Source organism: Ruditapes philippinarum, unplaced genomic scaffold (genome assembly GCF_026571515.1).
Source record: "Ruditapes philippinarum isolate M1 unplaced genomic scaffold, ASM2657151v2 ctg3837_1_1_1_1, whole genome shotgun sequence".
In the NCBI taxonomy this organism is placed as follows: Eukaryota; Metazoa; Mollusca; class Bivalvia; order Venerida; family Veneridae; genus Ruditapes; species Ruditapes philippinarum.
In genome coordinates, this window is record NW_026857079.1 from 19,171 (window position 1) to 42,384 (window position 23,214).

The window sequence follows — 23,214 nt, forward strand, 5'->3', positions numbered from 1 at the left end:
AAATCACTGCTTTATTATTATGAATGCATAAAATTGTCCCAAAAAAGGCACAAACCCTTCAGTAGTTATTGAGATAACAGCTTACAAGCAAAACTTTACCATGAATTTCTAAGTTGAAAAAGGGGAGAAAAATCAGCCTAAATGCAAGATAGAATTTGGATCTTTGTCAGTGACCTACAATTATGACCCTAAATGCATATGTGAAGTTTTAAATAAATATCTTTAATAGTTATTGAGATATGTAAAACTTGCATGTAAACATTAACCAAGAGACTAAGTAGAAAAGGGGATTATGAATCAGCCTCCAATTATGACCCTAAGTGCATGTGTAAAGTTTCAAGTAAATATCTTTGAAGACCTTTAACCAAAATTTCTAAGTTTCAAAGGGGCAAATAATTCTGCAAATATTGCAGGCAGAGTTATGCAATTTTGCAAACTGATGTACATTGTTACTATAAAAAAGTATTTTAAATTTCAATTGAATATCTCAAGCAATAATTCAGATATTTGACTTAACAAAAACACTTTAACCAAAATTTCTAAGTTCCAAAGGGGCATAATTCTGTCAATATTGTAGGCAGAGTTATCCAACTTGTCAATCTGATGTACCTTGTTACTATAAATAGGTATTGTAAGTTTCAATTGAATATCTCGAGCAATAATTGAGATATTTGAATTTACAAAAAACTTAAACCAAAATTTCTAAGTTAAAAAGGGGCATAATTCTGTCAATATTGTAGGCAGAGTTATCCAACTTGTCAATCTGATGTACCTTGTTACTATAAATAGGAATTGTAAGTTTCAATTGAATATATCAAGCAATAATTGAGATATTTGACTTTACAAAAAACTTTAACCAAAATTTCTAAGTTAAAAAGGGGCATAATTCTGTCAATATTGTAGGCAGAGTTATCCAACTTGTCAATCTGATGTACCTTGTTACTATAAATAAGTATTGTAAGTTTCAATTGAATATCTCAAGTAATTATTGAGATATTTGACTTTACAAAAAACTTTAACCAAAATGTCTAAGTTAAAAAGGGGCATAATTCTGTCAATATTGTAGGCAGAGTTATCCAACTTGTCAATCTGATGTACCTTGTTACTATAAATAAGTATTGTAAGTTTCAATTGAATATCTCAAGTAATAATTGAGATATTTGACTTTACAAAAAACTTTAACCAACGCAGACGCCGACGCGGACGCTGACGCGGACGCCGACGCCGGGGCGACTACAATAGCTCTCATATTCTTCGAATAGTCGAGCTAAAAATAGACATTTAACAGTATTTCTATTTTTAGCTTAAGCGGCCCCTAAAAGGGGTCAATCAAATTAATATGAGCAAACTTGATAAAACACTACCCAAGAATGCTACTGACAAAGTTTGGAGATCATCCATCAATTAGTTCTGTAGGAGAAGATGTTTAAAGGTTTTTCTATTTTTAGCCCTAGAGACCCCTAAAAGGGGCCAATCAATATAATATGAGCAAACTTGATAAAAGACTACTCAACAATGCTTCAGACAAAGTTTGGTGATCATCAATCAATTAGTTCTCCAAAAATAGACATTTAACAGTATTTCTATTTTTAGCTTAAGCGGCCCCTAAAAAGGGCCAATCAAATTAATATGAGCAAACTTGATAAAAGACTACCCAAGAATGCTACAGACAAAGTTTGGTGATTTTCCATCCATTAGTTCTGTAGAAGAAGATGTTTAAAGGTTTTTCTATTTTTAGCCCTAGAAACAAGTTAATATGAGCAAACTTGATAAAAGACTACCCAAGAATGCTACAGACAAAGTTTGGTGATCATCCATCCATTAGTTCTGTAGAAGAAGATGTTTAAAGGTTTTTCTATTTTTAGCTCTGGTGACCCCTAAAAGGGGCCTATTGGAATGACATGAGCAAATTCAAGTGTGACTGTCACAAGGATGCTACAGACCAAATTTGAAGTAAATCTGTCCAGTAGTTTCAGAGAAGAAGACGATTGTTGACACATGATGACGGAAGACGGACGCCGGAGCATCCCCCTTTGATACTAATAGCTCACCCTGGTGAGCTAAAAATTCAGAAGAAAGGCAATTTAAAAAAAAAATTAATATGCTTTTAGTTTGCACACAAGTAACCATTTTTCAAAGGGGGGAGGGATAGGTCTTAAAGTCTTAGAAGTTTCTTGATTATACAATTTGGCTCATACCCATTACCATTCAAATACTATGTCAAGTGACATAACTGTAATGTTCAAGGGAGTTAACTCCTGCATTAGACAAGACACCTTTGAAATAATTATAATGAGTATTGTTCTGTTTTTCTTTCAACAGCTTCAGCTCAGATGGTATGGACATGGCTGTATTCAGATGGCTGATCAATAGTGTCCCTAGCATTCAAAATGTTACATGAGGCAGAATTATAAGGCCCAAGCTTCGAATTTAGTTGGGACTGTCAGTTATCCATTTTGGCAAAGTCAAGATATAAAATGTTGTTTTTTTTCAGTAAGGCAACAGTTTAGAGCCTTGTCAGATTTCACAGAAACATAGGCTGACCTGGCTCTATACTGGTAGCAAAGGCCGCTTCATTTTTCGTTCCATCAGATTAAGTGGTTAAATGAATTGATTTTCACCGTAACTTAGCATCCATGGTTAAATGCTGAATTTAAAAGCTTTTGTAATCACTATAAAACCAGGCAAGCCTGAACATCCATGCAGTCTATACAAGCTCTACACTGCTAGCCAGTAAATTTTCATACTGATATCCCTAAATATTCAAAAAGAACTTGTCTTGAAACTGAAGGTTTTTTAATATATTCAAGTAATTTATGGAAATTAAACAGGTTAAAGGTCAATGGCCTGAATGTTTGATCATATTGTCACCTGAGTGCAGTAACTAGTTAACTCCAACTAAATTTCAATAGAAGTTAGCCCATTACTGCACTAATATGACAATATATAGACACTAAAGATGATGATATACCTCTCTGTAACTTAATAGCGCTTTCTTTCTCCTCATCTCTTTGTTGTTGAACCAGTTTCCTGGCGTGGTGACCTCTATACACAGACTGTATCTTCACCACCGCCGATCTACGCTGCTGCAGCTCTGGCTGTACCTTTCTCCTGACCAAGAAACCTCTTGCAACTGTAAAAATATCATTATAGTAAATATACTAATAGGCTATAAAAATTATTCCATTTTTGATAACTTAAATGCCTGATACAGGTTCAGTCATAACATTGGTATATTAAATGGAGTTTTATAGGTGGTGGTGTGTTGGTAGTTTTCACTCCGGATCTTGACAGTAATCCACATTGAATTCGTCAGAGCACAGTTCAATTACCGCATCCTTCCTGGGCAGGCTGTCAAGCAGTTTACCATCACTTTCCCAAGGAACTGAAACTTCTGCCAGAACAGAGGTACAGTGCGAATGACTGTAGAAAGGATTTCATGATCAATGACAACAAAAGTGACCTGCGCCATCAGGGAATCTAACCTGGGTTGCCTGATTCACAGTCCAACGCTCTACCTACTGAACTTACCAGACGGCTCTGGAGTTTTTTAAATTTGCAGTTGACTACTTATTGTTTACTATTTATTCTGGTACAGGCTGTAAATTGTGTAGAGAAAATAAAAAACAAAACATTTCTTTCTTACCAAATGGATAAAATATATAAATATAAATACAAATTATTGTACTGAGTTCAAAGTTCATTACCTCTTTGTAGAGTAACTGCTGCCATTTTTCTATTCTTGAACAACTTTGAAAACCTTTTCCGCACTAACCACCCACGGGCATCTGTTAATATGATAAATATAACATGTAAGTAAATTTATTCTCATACTACATTTGAAAAGGTGACGAAGCTCAATCCTTTGGATTTGATATATATTATACGGTTTATGAATGAGCTTAATCCATTATTTATTATCCGAGTTTTGACAGAGCTCAATCCTTGATTTATTAACTGAGTTTTGACAGAGCTCAATCCTTAATTTATTAACTGAGTTTTGACAGAGCTTAATCCTTGATTTATTATACGAGTTTTGACAGAGCTCAATCCTTGATTTATTAACTGAGTTTTGACAGAACTCAATCCTTGATTTATTAACTGAGTTTTGACAGAGCTCAATCCTTGATTTATTAACTGAGTTTTGACAGAGCTCAATCCTTAATTTATTAACTGAGTTTTGACAGAGCTCAATCCTTGATTTATTATCTGAGTTTTGACAGAGCTCAATCCTTGATTTATTAACTGAGTTTTGACAGAACTCAATCCTTGATTTATTATCTGAGTTATGACAGAGCTCAATCCTTGATTATTAACTGAGTTTTGACAGAATCAATCCTTGATTTATTATCCGAGTTTTGACAGAGCTCAATCCTTGATTTATTAACTGAGTTTTGACAGAGCTCAATCCTTAATTTATTTAACTGAGTTTTGACAGAGCTCAATCCTTGATTTATTATCCGAGTTTTGACAGAGCTCAATCCTTGATTTATTAACTGAGTTTTGACAGAGCTCAATCCTTGATTTATTAACTGAGTTTTGACAGAGCTCAATCCTTGATTTATTAACTGAGTTTTTCACAGAGCTCAATCCTTGATTTATTAACTGAGTTTTTCAGAGAGCTCAATCCTTGATTTTTTTATCTGAGTTTTGACAGAGCTCAATCCTTGATTTATTAACTGAGTTTTCACAGAGCTCAATCCTTGATTTATTAATTGAGTTTTGACAGAGCTCAATCCTTGATTTATTATCCGCGTTTTGACAGAGCTCAATCCTTGATTTATTAACTGAGTTTTGACAGAACTCAATCCTTGATTTATTATCTGAGTTTTGACAGAGCTGAATCCTTTATCTAATTACTGAGCTTTGACAGAGCTCAATCCTTGATTTATTATGAGTTTAACCCATGATTTATTATCTGAGTTGTAACAGAGCTCAATCGTTGATTTATTATCCGAGTTTTCACAGAGCAACAAAGTAACACTTACATCGCTGTACAATTAGAGCGGTTTTCTCAAGTTTCCACTTCAGTTGAAAGTATTGGTTCCGAGAAGCATTCATTCTTGCAAAAGCCTGTATACGTGCAATTTTTCCCTGTACCTCAGAATACTTCCTTGCCAATAACTCTACATGATAAAACTTTAAAAACACCTGAAAACGTGAATAAATCAATCAATTACTGTATTTAATTCATTACTTAACTACTTAAACTTCTGTTGTTGTCAAAATCATCGGCTTTTTTTATGAGCAGCAAGTGGTAAAGGGATATAACTTGGAGGAACAGTAGGTTCAAGCCTAAATTAAGTCACAACTTGGAGAGACTGTGGGTTCAAGTGTGACTTAAGTCACAACTTGAAGGGACTGTGGGTTTTAACACCTGACTTAAGGCACACCATTGTAACATCTTAAATTCTTCCTCAACAGTACAAGTTAATCCAGATGGCAACACTTAAAGCAGCACATGTTGAAATATTTTGTTTAACACTTACAGTATATGTAAACTATAATATGTGAGTATATCATGAAGTATACACCTGCAGCTTCAACTTTTTGTAAAACAAGAAATCAAATTACCTTGGTTTTACCTAAAGCCCAGTCCTTTAATTTCAATCTTTTTAATAGTATCTCACATCCAGTTTTGTTCGGCTGTAAATCTCCCATCTGACCAAGGGCCAACAATGAGTACCTTTAGAAAAATAATATCATTTTCTTTACTTTTGTAAGTGGTTTTTAAAACACAACATCAATCATTTGTTAAAGCAGCTTTCAGATTTTCTAAATGGTTAAAATGTTATTTTTAGATAAATCTTTTCATATACTTGTCAAATCAAAAGAATTAAGGTGGAAAATGAAATTTGTTGTCGATAAAATACAACTAGAACTCCGCGAGTCGGATGTGTCGCCTTGTGAACAATGTAGTTTAGGAGAAATGGCCCGGACAAAAATGAAGTATGAAAAATAACAAAGGGCAATAACTAAAAAAATAATAAGTGCAGAGCAGCAGTTTCTGTGCACTGCACTTCTTATCAATAAGATCTATCATCCTATGAAGTTTCAAATCCATAACTTTTATACTTTCGGAGAAATGGCCTGGACAAAAATTAAGTATGAAAATTAACAAAGGACCATAACTTAAAAAATAACAAATGCAGAGTACCGGTTCTTATGCACTGCACTTCTTCTTAATGAGATCTATCATCCTATGAAGTTTCAAGTCCATAGCTTTTATACTTAAGGAGAAATGGCCCGGACAAAATTAAAGTATGAAAATAAACAAAAGGGCAATAACTCAAAAAATAAGAAATGCAGAGTACCTGTTCTTATTCACTGCACTTTTCTTAATGAGACCTATCATCCTATGAAGTTCAAGTCCATGGCTTTTATACATTAGGAAAATGGCACGGACCAAAAATAAAGTATGAAAAATAACAAAGGGCAATAGCTCAAAAATTAGGAAGTGCAGAGTACTGGTTCTTATGCACTGGCACTTCTCTTAATGAGATCTATCATCCTATGAAGTTTCAAGTCCATAGCTTTTTAGTTGAAGAGAAAATGGCCCGGGACAAAATTAAAGTATGAAAATTAACCAAAAGGCAATAACTCAAAAAATAAGAACGGCAGAGTACCGGTCTTGTGCTACTGCACTTCGGGTTATTGAAAAGAAGATGCATACCAAGTTTGAAGTCAAATCAGACTTATAGTGAGTTTATGCTCCGGACAAGCTTTAGGGGACGCCAACGACGACGCCGACAACGACGCCGCCGACAAAAGTAACCCCTATACGTCACCTTTTCAAGGCGGTAAGGAACAGTAAAGGAAACCCTTTGAAACTTCTTATCTACTGGTCTGCACTCTGTATTTAAATTAGTAAAGCGGATGATTCGTTTCCTGATCTGCTATTTTTAGAAACATAACATCACTGATGTGTTATAAATAGCTTTCGGGACGCTGTTTTGAAGAAGGCTTAACAGTGATATGATGCACTTTTCCAAGATATAATTACTGAAATACTTATTTTGAAACAACAAAGGTGAAGGTCACATCAAAACAAATGTGTTCAGTCTAATAAATCAGTTTCAATTACAATAAATATTTTTGTTGGAAAGAGACACAAACACCCCTTAAGCTTGATTAAGGATCCATGTCCAGAGTATAAATTAACAAATACCGTATAAGTACTTATTTCTGCGGGCTTAATATTCTGCGATTTTTGTTAAAATAAGGGGTTTTAAATTTCTGCGTATCTTATTTCTGCGGTGTCATCATTCTCGCATTGATGTTTTTAATTTCTGCGGTTAAATTTAGATATTTTTACAAAATTAATCCCGATACAACAGACAACATTTCAAGATTTGTTTGATGTAAACATGAACATACTTCCGGAACATGCAGACGTCTTTTAATGTGTTTATCGTAATCATCATGTATCGGTATATAAACATTAATAAACAAAGATTAACAACGTGCAATGACAACAATTAATTGTAATACTGCATGTGTATAAATATGAAGTGTGAAATATAAACAATGGTAAAATCGCACATGGACACAAGGTATTGTACAAATACAAAGGGGTTTGTTTATTGCACCTGTCAAACTATAATAGTTTTATTTTACAAAAAAATAATTTAGCTTAGGGTGAGCGAAAATCATACAAACATGCTATTTATTTAAACAAAAAGAACAAGTAAAGCTAATATTTTTTTCATGACGGATACATAAAGATAACTTCCCATCTACAAAACCGATAACGGTACATCGTAATGTAATTATACAATACCGGTAGTTGACAAATTCTGACATAGACATAGTGAAAGGCTTAATTTTCTGCGATTTTTAAATCTGTGGTGTCCTTAAGAACCGCAGAAATAGCAGAAATAAAGTTCCCGCAGAAAAAAGTACTTATACGGTAGATTCTAAGACAGCCAAAATGTGAAGTTGTAAGTTAAGTCTATGTCAATTATAATCTAAACTACCTAAAAGGACACATACCTGTTTGTGAAATCACTAAATGGAATCCTATGGGAGTAGCCTTCTCTCCTTATTCTGGTTGTCTCAAGAACACCTGTATATTTTAGCTGTGTAGTTACCTTCTTTCCATCAAAATGATCGGGAACATTTTCCTCATTTGGCCTTATACATCTGAAAATTATTAAGGCAATGAACATTTCAAAATTACAGATGTCAAACAATTGGTGTGATACATCTAAGAAATACAGATTTAAAATAACCGGCCATTTACATCTAAAAGTTACATGTATCAAATAATTGGGCTTTTACACCTTAAAGTAATGATGTCAAATAATTTGCTTCATAGGCGTACCTCTTATAAATAGAGGTGTCGAAATTAACTTGGCACCTTCACCTTGACAGAGAAAGACTTGTATAGAGCTATAAATCTTCCTAGTTTCCTCATATGTAAAAATTTAAATGATGTATTTGTCAGTTTAGAGCCCTTACAGGCAAATCAGAATAATCCAGTCTTGCACAGTTGCCCCTCAAAGACTTAGTAGCTATAATCACTTATCCACAGAGGCCCCTCACAGATTAGTAGCTTTAATAACTTATCCACAGAGGCCCCTCACAGATTTAGTACCAGTTATAGCTTATCCACAGAGACCCCTCACAGATTTAGTAGCTATAATCACTTATCCACAAATGCCCCTCAAAGATTTAGTTACGATAATCACTTATCCACAGAGGCCCCTTATAGATTTAGTTACTATGACACATGCACAGAGGCCCCTCAAAGATTTAGTAGCCACAGAGGCCCCTCACAGATTTAGTAGCCACAGAGGCCCCTCAAAGATTTTGTAGCCACAGAGGCTTCTCACAGATTTAGTAGCTATATTCACTTATCTACAAATGCCCCTCAAAGATTTAGTTACTATAATCACTTATTCACAGAGGCCCCTTAAAGATTTAGTTACTATGACAAATGCACATAGGCCCCTCTCAGATTTAGTAGCCACAGAGGCCCCTCACAGATTTAATAGCCACAGAGGCCCCTCACAGATTTAGTAGCCACAGAGGCCCCTCACAGATTTAGTTTCTATAATCACTGATCCACAGAGGCCCCTCACAGATTTAGTTACCATAATCACTCATTGAAAAGAGTTCCCTCACAGATTTAGTTACTATTATGAGTCACTCGTTGACAAGAGGCCCTTTATAGATTTAGTTACTACAATCACTCATTGACAAGAGGCCCCACAAAAGATTTGGTTATCATAATCACTTATCCACAGAGGCCCCTGGCAGATTTAGTAACTATGACACTATGAGGCCCTTCAAAGATTGTCGGCATATTTAAAATTACCTCACAAAATGTGGATTTCCAGCAACCATTTTGGCCAGCAAGTCCATCAGAGAAAATCTGAAATATGTGGCGACCGTCTGCTGTATACGTGTCATGGAGGCAGCAGAAGATCCCTGAAAAAATAAATTGTCATTTAATTTATTAACATAACGTATAATGCAGAAAAGTTTAGTTAGATTTTATATGCTGATCTCTTTATGCTAGATACATAATACATAAAGTTATTTTCAAAATGTGTAACCTTTTAAAATTTTATATATTTATGGTAAAGGTTACATCTGTAACAATAACTACTTTGTCAATTCCACCCCCCTCTGCCCAATTTGAAAGCGTCACTTAAAGCTGATGAAGTATGATTTCAAAGAATAAGTTCATTTTAGCAATAGTCAAGCGTTAAAGACAGTTCATAAAGACAACACTTATTGATCGGTTTTTCTTTCTTGTAACTGCAAGTTACCTATCAATTCTGTAATAGAGACCCAATATTTAATATTGTTGCTCCTATATTCATGTACATTATAAATTAACTGAAAGCAAGGTAATACATAAATGCTAGTGACTAAATGTTCTTTCAATGAAGTATTCTGAAACAATTTCATAATCATGATCTGTCCTAAAAATATTTTAGCGCATTTCTCTGTATGTTTAAATAAATGGTTTACATCTTCATGAGAATGGTTATAGTTAAGGTTGAACTAAAACTTACCAGCCTTACAATAAAATTATACATGCCTAACTGTATTCCCTAACTATTTCCTAAAACTATGTGTATGTACAACAAAATCATCAGCTCTCAAATGTATATTATAAAGTGGCTAAAGAAGACCTTATAATATCACCATAGTGCAGTACCTACTATCAAATGCAACAGCACTTAGCCCATTACAGCACAAAGAGAAAAGTAGCAATTATCAATATTTTTTCATATAAAATTATTAAATTTGAACATAGTTTATCTTTAAAGGGAATTTAATATCAAAATACTGAAATAAAGTTTCCAACAGTATAGAGAGCCTCAGGTAAGACTGCTTGAAACTGCAGACTTACCTGGCTCTATACTCATGGCAAAGGCTGAGGCAAGGCTAAAGGTTAAAATGAAACAACACAGAAAAAGAAAGGATAGCCACTTAAGTATACATTTGTGAGCATGGTTTACTCTCTAACTTAAGGAGTATATATCAATCACTGCAAATAATACAAAATAAAACTAAATCTGGGAAACTAATACTTAATTGCATGTATAATAGGTATTCTTAAAAAAATTGCAAAATGACAAAGAAATATTTTTTTTCTAAACACTTTAAATATAAGCTTCATTTTGAAACAAAATCTGTAGTTTGTTTAACCAGTTCTAAGTCCAATTTCTGGATCTAACTGGTCCTGGTTGAGTTGTCAGCAGTGCAAAACCAATGACCCTAATGGCTTGAGAAGCAAACACCTTAACCTAAATTGGTCACCTTTACAATCATTAAGGCCAACTATCCATTGCTAGAAGTTTTATGGGTACATACATAAATCATATATGTAATTAATACATTTCTTTTTCAGACATAAAGCAAAATAGGCAGAGTACTGAATTCTTTTTGCCACACAAAGGTCCCAGATGACCCTCTGAAAAGTATTTTAATAATGCAGGAGCCAATCTTCCACAAGCTTTTATGATAAAAACATAATAGATGGACAAAAAGAATGACAAATTAAGGCAAACTTAAGGCACATAAAACCAACATTTTGAGACATATAATAAAAACCAACAATTTTAGGCACAATTTAGGTATAAAACAATGATTTTAGGCATAAAATCAACAATTTAAGGTATAAAAACCAATAATTTCAGGTATAAAAATAACAATTTGAGGTACAAAACCAATAATTTCAGACATAAAAAGCAATAATTTAAGGAATAAAACCTATATAATTTCAAGCATTATAAAAAAAATCAAGGTACAAAAACAATCAATTTCAAGCATATAAATAAACAATTTAAGGCAATATAAAACCAAATATTTAAGTTATATTAATCAACAATTTAAGGCAATATAAAAATAGTTTTAGTTATCTTGGCATTATTGCTAAGATCATTTATATTACATATTCATTATTTACCTATGTACAAAAATGAAAGACAGAAAAAAAGCAGTAAAGAAAAGCTATATCTTTCTTTGGGAAATCTTACGTGTTCCTTATCATAGCCCTATACCGACTAAATGAACAAGAGGACCACATTATGACCATATTACACTCACCTTAGATCCATTGCTATCAAAGGTCATAATTCTATGCTAGTTGTAGCTAAATTGACCAAAGCTATAGACAGGCCATGAAGCTTCCAACAGGAGATTATTCTCTAAAATCTGTTTCTTATATAAGTATATGCTAACTAAATTTTGATGCCAGTGGCATGATTATTAACACTTTTGTTCAGACAGCTAAAAATGGGTTTTGCTACCCAAGCCATGTACTGTCTATTGGCATTGAAAATTCTAAGGAGAATAACTTCAAAGATTTTATTTTCAAATCCTATGACCTATATCAAATAACAATGTGTGTTTTTTGAGGGAGGCAAGTTATGGATCATTGCTGTGAAGTTTGGTCAAAATCTATCATCTGGAGATGGGTTATAAACAAGGCACATCATGCCATCATAAAAGTTCACCTCTGGGCACGATCAGGTGAGTTTATTAAAAAGAACATAAGAATTCCATCTAAAATGAAGGCCAAGAATTCTGCATGGTATTTGCTTTAGAGTAAGAAAGAAATAAATCTATCTGAATAATAATGAAAATAAATATACAAATGCAAAGGATTGATTTGTGGCAAAAAATGAAAATTCTGTGAGAGGTAAAAGCAGTAAATCAATATGCTTGAGAAAGTGTTTTATAATCTCTGGTTGGCAGGTTAAAGAAACTTTGTTTTGTTACCATCAGATGCCTTCCCTATGTTAAAAACATGATATAATTAGAAGTGTGAGGATCATTCAAGTATGTGAATAAACTATAAAGATATTTTATAAAGACTCATTAAACCATATCTAATTTTATATATCCAGTAAATTACAACAATTCCTTTGAACTCCACCAGTAATGGCAATTATTTTTAACTGATGTGCATATAAGTAATGTATAATGTTAACTGCAAAATTCATGTTTTTTTCTGCACATTTTTAATTTCACTACTATTTTTAGTACACTAAATGATATTGCTTATATTTCACTGATTCAAAACAAGATATTATTATCAAAAAAAAAGGGTGTGTTTTTCTCCATGTCTTTTTGGCCATATTATCCTTGAGAAACTAAATGAAAATTAGAAATTTTAGCATAATTTATTATAATAGCCATAGGCTCATTGCAAACAATCATCCCAAGTTTTCCTGTTAATAAATATATACATCAACCTTCAAACCAAACATGTTTTATCACACATTTTCAGGGAAATAAGTTAAACACAAAATTGTGTTAGTTGGTATATAAAACAAGAGCTGTCCGTAAGACAGCGCGCTCGACTTTTTTATTGCTTGCCAATAAAAAAAGTTTTTGCAGTAAAAGGCAATACAAGAATCTCTGTATTTTTAAAGTGAACTAGTTGTTTGATACCCTTGAATATTACAGCAATGTTTATATGACATAATTTATGGTAAAGTGAACAAGTGGATAGGAATGAATTTTTTTAGATTTTTTAAGTTTTTTAGTGCTTGCCTATAATACAAAACATTGACAGTTAAGGGCCATAATTCAAATAAAATCTTTGACAGAATTACCTTCTCCTGGACATGTTTGGGAATCATGATTGTAAACAAGTATTCCAACTTTCAAATTAATATCTCAAACAGTTCAGTCAAAAAGTGGACTGGTACTAAAAACTTAACCAAGATTCTAAGTCGATAAAAGGCCTTAATTTTTAAAAACAAATCCTTGACAGAGTTACCTTCTCTTGCGTACAGATGGGGGGTAATGATGTGAAATAGCATTAAAAGTTTCAAAGCAATATCTCAAAGGGTTAAGGCAATAAGTGGATTTTACCCATATTCAATGTATTTTCTAAGTCAAAAAGGGGCATAATTCTGTCAAAAACCTTGACAGAGTTATGTCCTCTTGTCTGTTGATGAAGGTCGTGATGGTAAACAAGTATGGTCAGTTTCAAAGCAATACCTCCAATGGTTTTTGAAATAAAGTGAGGTGGTACAAAAAACTTAACCAAGCTCAATACACTTTCTAAGTCAAAAAAGGGCCATAATTCTGTCAAAAACCTTGACAGAGTTATGTACTCTTGTCTGTAGATGGAGGTTATGATGGTGAACAAGTATGGTAAGTTTCAAAGCCATACTTGTAATACTTCTGAAATAAAGTGGGGTGGTACGAAAAACTTAACCAAGGTGTGACGCCAACGCCGACGCCGACGCCGGGGCGAGTAGGATAGCTCCCCTTTTCATAGAAAAGTCGAGCTAAAAATGTTTTCACAACAAATAAAAATATAAACATAACTCAGTTGTCATCTTTGAATATAAACTGTGTAAAACAGATACAACAAGAGCTGTCCGTAAGACAGCGCGCTCGACTTTTTTATTGCTTGCCAATAAAAAAAGTTTTTGCAGTAAAAGGCAATACAAGAATCTCTGTATTTTTAAAGTGAACTAGTTGTTTGATACCCTTGAATATTACAGCAATGTTTATATGACATAATTTATGGTAAAGTGAACAAGTGGATAGGAATGATTTTTTTTAGATTTTTTAAGTTTTTTAGTGCTTGCCTATAATACAAAACATTGACAGTTAAGGGCCATAATTCAAATAAAATCTTTGACAGAATTACCTTCTCCTGGACATGTTTGGGAATCATGATTGTAAACAAGTATTCCAACTTTCAAATTAATATCTCAAACAGTTCAGTCAAAAAGTGGACTGGTACTAAAAACTTAACCAAGATTCTAAGTCGATAAAAGGCCTTAATTTTTAAAACAAATCCTTGACAGAGTTACCTTCTCTTGCGTACAGATGGGGGTAATGATGTGAAATAGCATTAAAAGTTTCAAAGCAATATCTCAAAGGGTTAAGGCAATAAGTGGATTTTACCCATATTCAATGTATTTTCTAAGTCAAAAAGGGGCATAATTCTGTCAAAAACCTTGACAGAGTTATGTCTCTTGTCTGTTGATGAAGGTCGTGATGGTAAACAAGTATGGTCAGTTTCAAAGCAATACCTCCAATGGTTTTGAAATAAAGTGGAGGTGGTACAAAAAACTTAACCAAGCTCAATACACTTTCTAAGTCAAAAAAGGGCCATAATTCTGTCAAAAACCTTGACAGAGTTATGTACTCTTGTCTGTAGATGGAGGTTATGATGGTGAACAAGTATGGTAAGTTTCAAAGCCATACTTGTAATACTTCTGAAATAAAGTGGGGTGGTACGAAAAACTTAACCAAGGTGTGACGCCAACGCCGACGCCGACGCCGGGGCGAGTAGGATAGCTCCCCTTTTCATAGAAAAGTCGAGCTAAAAAGTAAATAAACAAATAATGTCACTTCTTTAAATAAACAAAACAAAGAAAAATAAATAAAGTGATGTGGATACTTTAAAGAAAGGTGATCTATGCAGATGGGTCTTAAATGTCTATTATTTCTGCCACAAGTGGACACAACAGATTAAAACCATCGACATTATTTATTTTGTAATCTAGCTGGACTATTTTAGCTTCCTAGTACTAAAAACATTTCAAATCCCCGGCAGATTTTGATCAAACTGCAAGTGAGGGCAATATATCTGAAGTAAGCGTCCTAGAATGGCATTCTGCCACTGATTAAGCCATCTTAAAGTCGGCTGAATAAATATTGTTATAAACAGCAATTACAGACATGTAATGCTACTTTAAAGGAAAAGAAGTTTTAAAAAGGCCAGAAATAAATTGTTATAATTTCCACAAGTTTACAATTTTCAGATGTCACAATCTTCATATTTTTTTTAATGTATTTCATCACACATTTGGCTACAAATACCACATTTCCCAAACAGAAATACCAAACTCACTGCAACATTGTCTAGCAAAATTGCCACAATTTGAAAGCAAAGTGCCATTTTTTCTTTAAAAAAAAAGACTATTTAAGGACATAAATACTTTTCACATACAAAACTTCAAATAGTGACTAACATTATAAGATACCATTCATCAACCCAAAATGAAAAACATATGGAATGTTTTATAATTCCTCATTCTTTAAAAAACTGGTTTGAATCCATTGGAAACCTCTTGGTATCATAAGAATTGCCCAGACACTTTCCTTCATTTATAGGGAAACATCAAACATCATTATAGATATTTCCTTTGATAATTTTTAATTGAAAGTATTTTTCATACATTTTCATAAGACCTGTATGAATTTTAGACCCCCCCCCCATACACAAAAAAAAAATCACATAATTTACAAAGAGAATAGGAATGAAATGCAAAATTGGAAAAAACAGGGGAAAAATCCTAATCTGAAAACAAAAGGACAATTTTTTTTAAAAAAGATAAAAAAAAATTAAAGATAAACAGAATCTGTGCTAAGTGTATGTCTAAGTGTACGTCTGTCACTAACTGGAGGATGTAATGTTCACACAATACTTACTAATGCACTATAAATCTGAAACAATTAAACTAAACTTTCAAATATCTGAAATCAATACAACTTAGGTAACATTCAATCATAACAAAATGAGGCACTGGACAAACATATAATCCAAGTTGAAGTGAAGTGTACATGTGAATATAAAATCATGCTTTTCTTGAAACAATCTATTTTCAAATTAATGTTTAATTCCCTCTTTTTACAACACTTCAGTTATGTTAATTTATCCCTCATTTGTACTATGAAGTTTAAGTTTCCCTTTTTGCACCCTTCCAATACTATATGATTAAGTCTTTGCCATCCGAATAGACAGGTTTGTCTGTACCGGTACAGTAAGACACAACTTTTACACAATCTGACTACTTAATTACAGCATCTTTAAAATGCCATTTTACCCTTGAAAATAAAATGAACAATACCAAATTAATGAGAAGGCCAGTCCAACATGAAAATTTTGCAGCAAAATAGGGTAGGTAGATTTACTCACCCTGCTTCCTCCCATACCAGCCGAAGTCTGACTACGTAAACTCTGTACGCTGGCTATCGTAAAACCAGTGGAAGTACTCGATGGAGAGTTCAGACTGCTGTTTGGAGCACTGGCCTTTAATGATCCACTTGCAAGATTCCCTGTAACAATTAACACATCATTTATTTATTTAAAACATGTGACAGCATAAGGTTATAAATCTCAATTCTAGAAGCCCTTTTCCTAAAAACAATTTTGAACTTCTGACGTGTAGATACATATTTCATAACCAAAGACATTGAAGTTGAATAATTCTAATTATTTCCCATTTTAATGGAAGAGCTAGGAGAAAATAGCTCTGTATAAATATTCAAGTTCAACAGCTACTGTTCTTGATTATGTTTCTACACAGAGCTATTATAATGCATTTGTTAAGCCAGCTCTTCCATTAAAATGGGAAATAAAATAAAGCAAGAAATTATTTCTGGAAATTATTTAAAACCAGATTGTTTAATAATGCTAACAACTTGCACCACATTGTCTGTACTATAACATAGAGACAAATGCATGGTAAAAATTTGTTCAATTGTGAACTCAGATTTATGTGGTAAGGACCACATGATGATTTTTATTTTTTCACAAATAAATCCATTTGAATATCTGGGCCGACACAAGAAAATGTGTTTCAATTTCTATAAAAGATTTAAAAGGGAGGGTTGTAAAATTTTGAAAAGGGGACAATTCCTTCTTGAACATTAAGAATAAAATTATTTATATTTAGTTAAAATCTGAGGCTCAATTTTATTGGAGCACCTCCCCTAGCCCCCTCTCGCCGCCTCCGATAGCACTGAATTTATTCAATCTGGAATTCTGTAATGAGGACACAACATAAAAGCAGGGGTGGTGTGATCTACAAAAGGCATACAATGCAAAATTACATGCAATTCATGTGCACAAATGTTGAGACAATTGAGATAATCTAATGATTTATCAATCTATTTTATCAATCACTGTCAAGCATGCTTCTACATTGCAACACAACATCACCCCATGTAACATGCCAAGTTGAGTGCAGGAGGCTTATTTTTTGGGATAAGTGGGATAAAAAAGACTTTTTTTTTGTACAAAAAGACTATATAAATTTTTACTACCCCTTAATACTCTGCTAAATATCTAAAATGTACTTGTTCATCTTTCAATCTGGACAAAACCATTCACCATTTTTCGGGGAAATTTTCAAAATATTTAATGACTGAAAAGTAAAAATTGCAGACCACAAACAGACGACCCACACATGGCCACCTGATCTTTGTCTGTAGCATGGTTGCATATGTCAATTCAGTGGTCGCCAGAAGGCTATAAGGGTGAAAGCATACTGTAGGGTTAACAAAATCATGGAATCATAAATTTTAGCTTCTTACCCAAATATGGTAATCCTTTTATAATTGTAGCAGTGTAATGAAATATTAAGATGGAAAAATTGTAATAATGATGGCTTGTTATACACCTTATAAATGGCAAAATTTGAAATGTTCTGAATTAATTATTCTTTGTACTTAAATTTTCCTTCTTTATAATCTTTGTAAAAAAGGCACTACTCCTCAAAACCATTTTTAAAAAGTTAATGTATTTATAAATTTTAAGGGAGAATAGGTTTAAGGAAAGTTAAGAAGGGATAAGAAAAAAAAAGATTTGGAGTGGGGGAGTAGGGGTACATGTGAGTAATTACAACTAAATAATAATAATAATACTTCAGTATTAGTCAAGTATGTAAACAATGAGTGAAATATGTCAACAACAATGACAGAATGGAAGTAGCACATGATTTAAATAATGTGTAACACATGGTGCCTTGGTGTATCAGTGGGTCAAGTGTCACTATAAACTTTTGCAAGCAAATGTTTTTTCATCAGTTTATTCTCTGGCATGCAAAAGTCCTCTCTTAAATTCTACTAATAAGCAGAGTAGTTCTTAATTTCTTTCCTTACTTAACCAAAACCATTTATTTTACTAATAAACCCATATCCTCAAGATCAAAATCGAAGGATAAGTTTTCCAGTAGCTAAAGTGTATCACCAATTGACTTGTGTTTCAAATCAACTTGTAGTCATATCAAACACTATAACATGTATGTAAACACTAATCTTGCACCCAAAATGTCATCACTTAAGTACAGTAGAATCAATTGAATATATAATTTGCCTTTCAATGTATACTTTGGTTTAAGCCTATTCAGTGTTGCCAACAATCAAACTAGTTCAGCTTTAACTGCACCTATCTTTTCTCTTCTCTGAAAGCTTGAAAGTATTTTTACCTTTATGTAAGTTATGACAGACTTAAACTTAAGTTTAGTAGGGAACCCACCTGCAAATTTTGCATCAATCTCTGAAAACATTAGTCTCAGAAATAAATCTACAGTAAGGATCTTTACCTAAACCTAATTTTAAAGATATTTCAACTAAACCTGTAACCAATTAACACCTACAGTTTCTATCTTCTCCTTTATCAGGGATAAATCTTACCTGACTCCCTGCTTACTGTAAACATTGAGTATAAAATGTTTAACTTATTCTGTATAAATCATACATTTCAATTGTAGGTCACTGAATCCTTAATTAATTCATATTATTTTTAATTTTCATTAGGCCTACAGACTATTGGAACTGTCCATTTTTAGTTTTTTAATATATCGATACCAAAATAATTGAATTAAACACTGTATTTTCTGTTTCAAATACACTGATACCAAAATGCTTGAATTAAACAGTGTATTTTCCATTACAAATATAAGTATACAAAAATGCTTGAATTAATAAGTTTTTAGCTTCAAATACTATGATACCAAAATGCTTGATTTAAACTGTGTATTTTCAGTTTCATATACACTGATACCAAAATGCTTGAATTAAACAGTGTATTTCCAATTTCAAATACACTGATACCAAAATGCTTGATTTAAACAGTGTATTTTCAGTTTCAAATCCCAAAAATGCTTGAATTAAACAGTGTATTTTCAGTTTCAAATACACTGATACCAAAATACTTGAATTAAACAGTGACTGTGTATTTTCAGTTTCAAATAAACAGATACCAACTAGAAATGTGTCATCATGCCACGGATGCCCCCGCATGCAGCCAAAATTTCAGATGGTGCATTAATTTTTTTTTTTTCATTTTAAGTTCAAAGCCCTTAAAACTTTTCAATGTTAACACAAACCATTTCCATACAACGTTCAAGGCACTGAAATTATTCAGTCTTAACCTTTAGAAAAAGCATATTGCATATTTGTAGCCAAAATAATGGCTAAAAGAATGAGTGCTGAAACTGAAAGTTCAAATTTTTTCCAACATTCAGGAAAGATAAGTTTGTCTAAAATCATTGAACCATGACCAAATTCAAACTTAAACTGCTTATTCCTAAGATGTATCTATATTATTTTCAAAGTGAAAGGGACATAACTCTGCCAAAAATCCATCAAACCATGACCAAATTCCAACTTGACCTGCCCATTCCTTTGACATATCCATATGTCAAATTAAAATTGAATATGTAACACTGTTAGGTAGATAATGAACAGAAACTGTAAATTTCATATTATTTTCAAAGTGAAAGGGGCATTACTCTGCCAAAAATCATTGAACCATGACCAAATTTGAACTTGACCTGGGCATTCCAAAAACATATCCATATGTCAAATTTGAGTTGAATGTGTTGTACCATTGGGGAGATAATAAACGGAAACTGAAAATTTCATATTACTTTCAAAGTGAAAGGGGCATAACTCTGCCAAAAACCATCGAACCATGACAAAATTTGAACTTGACATGCGCATTTTTTTGACGCATCCATATGTCACGTTTGAGTTGAATGTGTTGTACCTTGAGGGAGATAATGAACGGAAACTGAAAATTTCATATTATTTTCAAAGTAAAAGGGGCATAACTCTGCCAAAAATCATCGAACCACGACCAAATTTGAACTTGACCTGCGCATTCCTTTGACGCATCAATATGTCACATTTGAGTTGAATGTGTTGTACCTTGAGGGAGATAATGAACGGAAACTGAAAATTTAATATTATTTTCAAAGTGAAAGGGACATAACTCTGCCAAAAATCATCGAACCATGACCAAATTCGAACTTGACCTGTATTTTCTCATGAGATATCCATATGTCAAGTTTGAGTTGATTGTGTTGTACCGTTGGGGAGATAATGAACGGAAACTGAAAATTTCATATTATTTTCAAAGTAAAAGGGGCATAACTCTGCCAAAAATCATCGAACCATAACCAAATTCGAACTTGACCTGTATTTTCTCATAACATATCCATATGTCAAGTTTGAGTTGAATGTGTCCAACCGTTCTTGAGATAATGAACGGAAACTGAAATTTCATATTATTTTCAAAGTAAAAGGGGCATAACTCTGCCAAAAATCATCGAACCATGACCAAATTCGAACTTGACCTGTATTTTCTCATGACATATCCATATGTCAAATTTGAGTTGAATGTGCCCAACCGTTCTTAAGATAATGAACGGAAACTGATGATGACGGAATGACAGAATGACGGAAGGACGGAAGGACGGAAGGACGGAAGGATGGAAGGACGGAAGGACGGAAGGACGGAATGACGGAACAGGGTAACACTATATGCCCCGGCCATTTCATGGCGGGGGCATAAAAATGTTTAAATTAAACTGTATATTTTCAGTTTCAAATACACTGATATCAAAATGCTTGACTTAAATAGTGTATTTTCAGTTTCAAATACACCGATACCAAAACTGCTTGAATTTAAAAACAGTGAGCCCACTGTATCAAAAACTAGTCAATCTATATAGCAGCAAGGATTCATTGGATAAAGTAGAAAAATATTTATATGTAAGTTACAAAATATTTGTTTTAACTGTCAGTTTTACAAACATAAACTGATATAAACATAAAACTGCCACATGAAATATATTTTTTCTTTTTTCTTACTTTTTACAGAGTTTATTGGGGTTAGCATATCTTCACTGTGCAACATAATGCAAGGAAAAAAGTATACATGCTAACCTAATGGCATAATTAACACATTCTATAAGCTGAACAAAAATAAATACCAAGTTCTATAGAAACTGAAATTCTACAAAAAGCATTTGAACTCAGTATCCTTTTTAACAGAGGTTTTGGGTTTCAGTCATCCATTAAAAATAAATAATACATTAAAATTACCATACTGGAATTAACTCTAGCAAAATGTCAGTTTTGATATCAAGAATTTCAATTAAATAGAGGATATTTGTTTAGTTCAGTGTAAGATCGGAATATATTTCACCGAGTGAGCACAAAAAGGTATATTTCACGAGTGGCGAAGCCACGAGTGAAATATGAACTTTTGGTGTTCACAACGTGAAATATATTTCGATCTTACACTAAACTAAACAAATTTTCTTTTTATTATATGCAAAGAAACGTTTAAAAAAGACATTAAACCTAATACTGAATGAAAAGCGGGCCAAATAATAATACAACGTGACGTCATTTAAGACGTCACGTCATTAAGTTGGTACCCAGTACTGTGCACGCTGGTATTTCACTAAAACAACGTAAGGGGCTTAAATTCAAAACAGTGAAATTATCAAAGTGGTAATTTCACTGTTTCAAACAGTGAAATTACCAGTTTTATATCACTGATATATTTCTATAAACCACCGGAAAGCATGTAATAAATTGGGATTATTTTTTTCTCTAAAAATGGAAAAATCAAGCATATTTGCCATTGGGAATGGGTCTGGTAAACTGACCGGTAGAGACACTGGGGAAAGGCCAGATATTGTAAAACTTTTGAATAAAGTGAAAAAATATATATAACTTTGGTATTGTTAAAGGTAGGTTTCACTATCCATGTGAATATGTTCTTAAATGAATACATAGCATTTCAAAGATACATATAATCTATTTATTCAAATAAGATGATTTAAACATGTATAAAAGCTATTTCTATAAAGCTATTTACAGAAACTGGTAAATTATTGCCCAGGCAACCGTGGTAGGTTTCAATTAATGCAAACTGAAATATGCACAGCAAAATGCAGAGGTCAATCACAATTTTTACAAACAAAGTCATGAGATTTAACATACCTGTTTTTGTAAGCGGTGTTTGAAACAGTGATCTAACAACATTGTTGTCTGAGGCCCTAAGCAGGTTCACAACTTCAACCGGAAGCCTGTCTCGGTTTTTCTCCAGAAATCCGGTTGTGTCGTACTTCACTTTGCCTGCGTAATGGTTAATACTAAAGTGGAGACTTGAAGTGGCCTTTGGTCGACTGTAGTAAACACTCTTCACATTCTGGTGAAATTTCTCTACAATAGCAATAGGAAACATTAGCCTTTATGTGTAACAGATTTTCTATGATTTGAATTGAGCAACAACATTTACATGCTTCTTAAACAATTAACTCTCCCATTTTACAATATAGAGTGTAAACATATTTAAAAGCTTATATATTTGACCTTATGCAAAAATGCATAATCATGGGATTCCCAATTAACATTCAAAGGATTTCCAATTACCTTTTCATAGGATTCCCAATTAGGGTACATAGATTCCCAATTAACATTCAAAGGATTTTCAATTAACATTCATAGGATTCCCAATTAGCATATATAGGATTCCAAATAAACATACACAGGATTCCCAATTAACATTCATAAGACTCCCAATTAACATTCATAGGATTACCAATTAGCATACATAGGATTCCCCATTAGAATAATTTTATATAGGATTCCCAATTAACATTCATGGGGTTCCCAATTAGCATACATAGGATTCCC

General features: G+C 33.0%; 1 protein-coding gene across 1 annotated transcript in view; it reads right to left on the bottom strand.

Annotated features, from left to right (window-relative positions):
* The window catches only part of LOC132748684 (myosin-IIIb-like), a gene marked incomplete at its 3' end in the record, with an annotated part of 66,185 nt that overhangs the window by 9,825 nt on the left and 33,146 nt on the right, over window positions 1–23,214 (bottom strand). Inside the window, 10 exon segments of the mRNA XM_060738295.1 lie at window positions 2,972–3,133; window positions 3,708–3,788; window positions 4,989–5,151; window positions 5,575–5,686; window positions 7,993–8,142; window positions 9,320–9,432; window positions 12,241–12,255; window positions 15,925–15,939; window positions 16,412–16,551; window positions 22,519–22,740. Coding sequence (XP_060594278.1) covers window positions 2,972–3,133; window positions 3,708–3,788; window positions 4,989–5,151; window positions 5,575–5,686; window positions 7,993–8,142; window positions 9,320–9,432; window positions 12,241–12,255; window positions 15,925–15,939; window positions 16,412–16,551; window positions 22,519–22,740 — 1,173 coding nt within the window.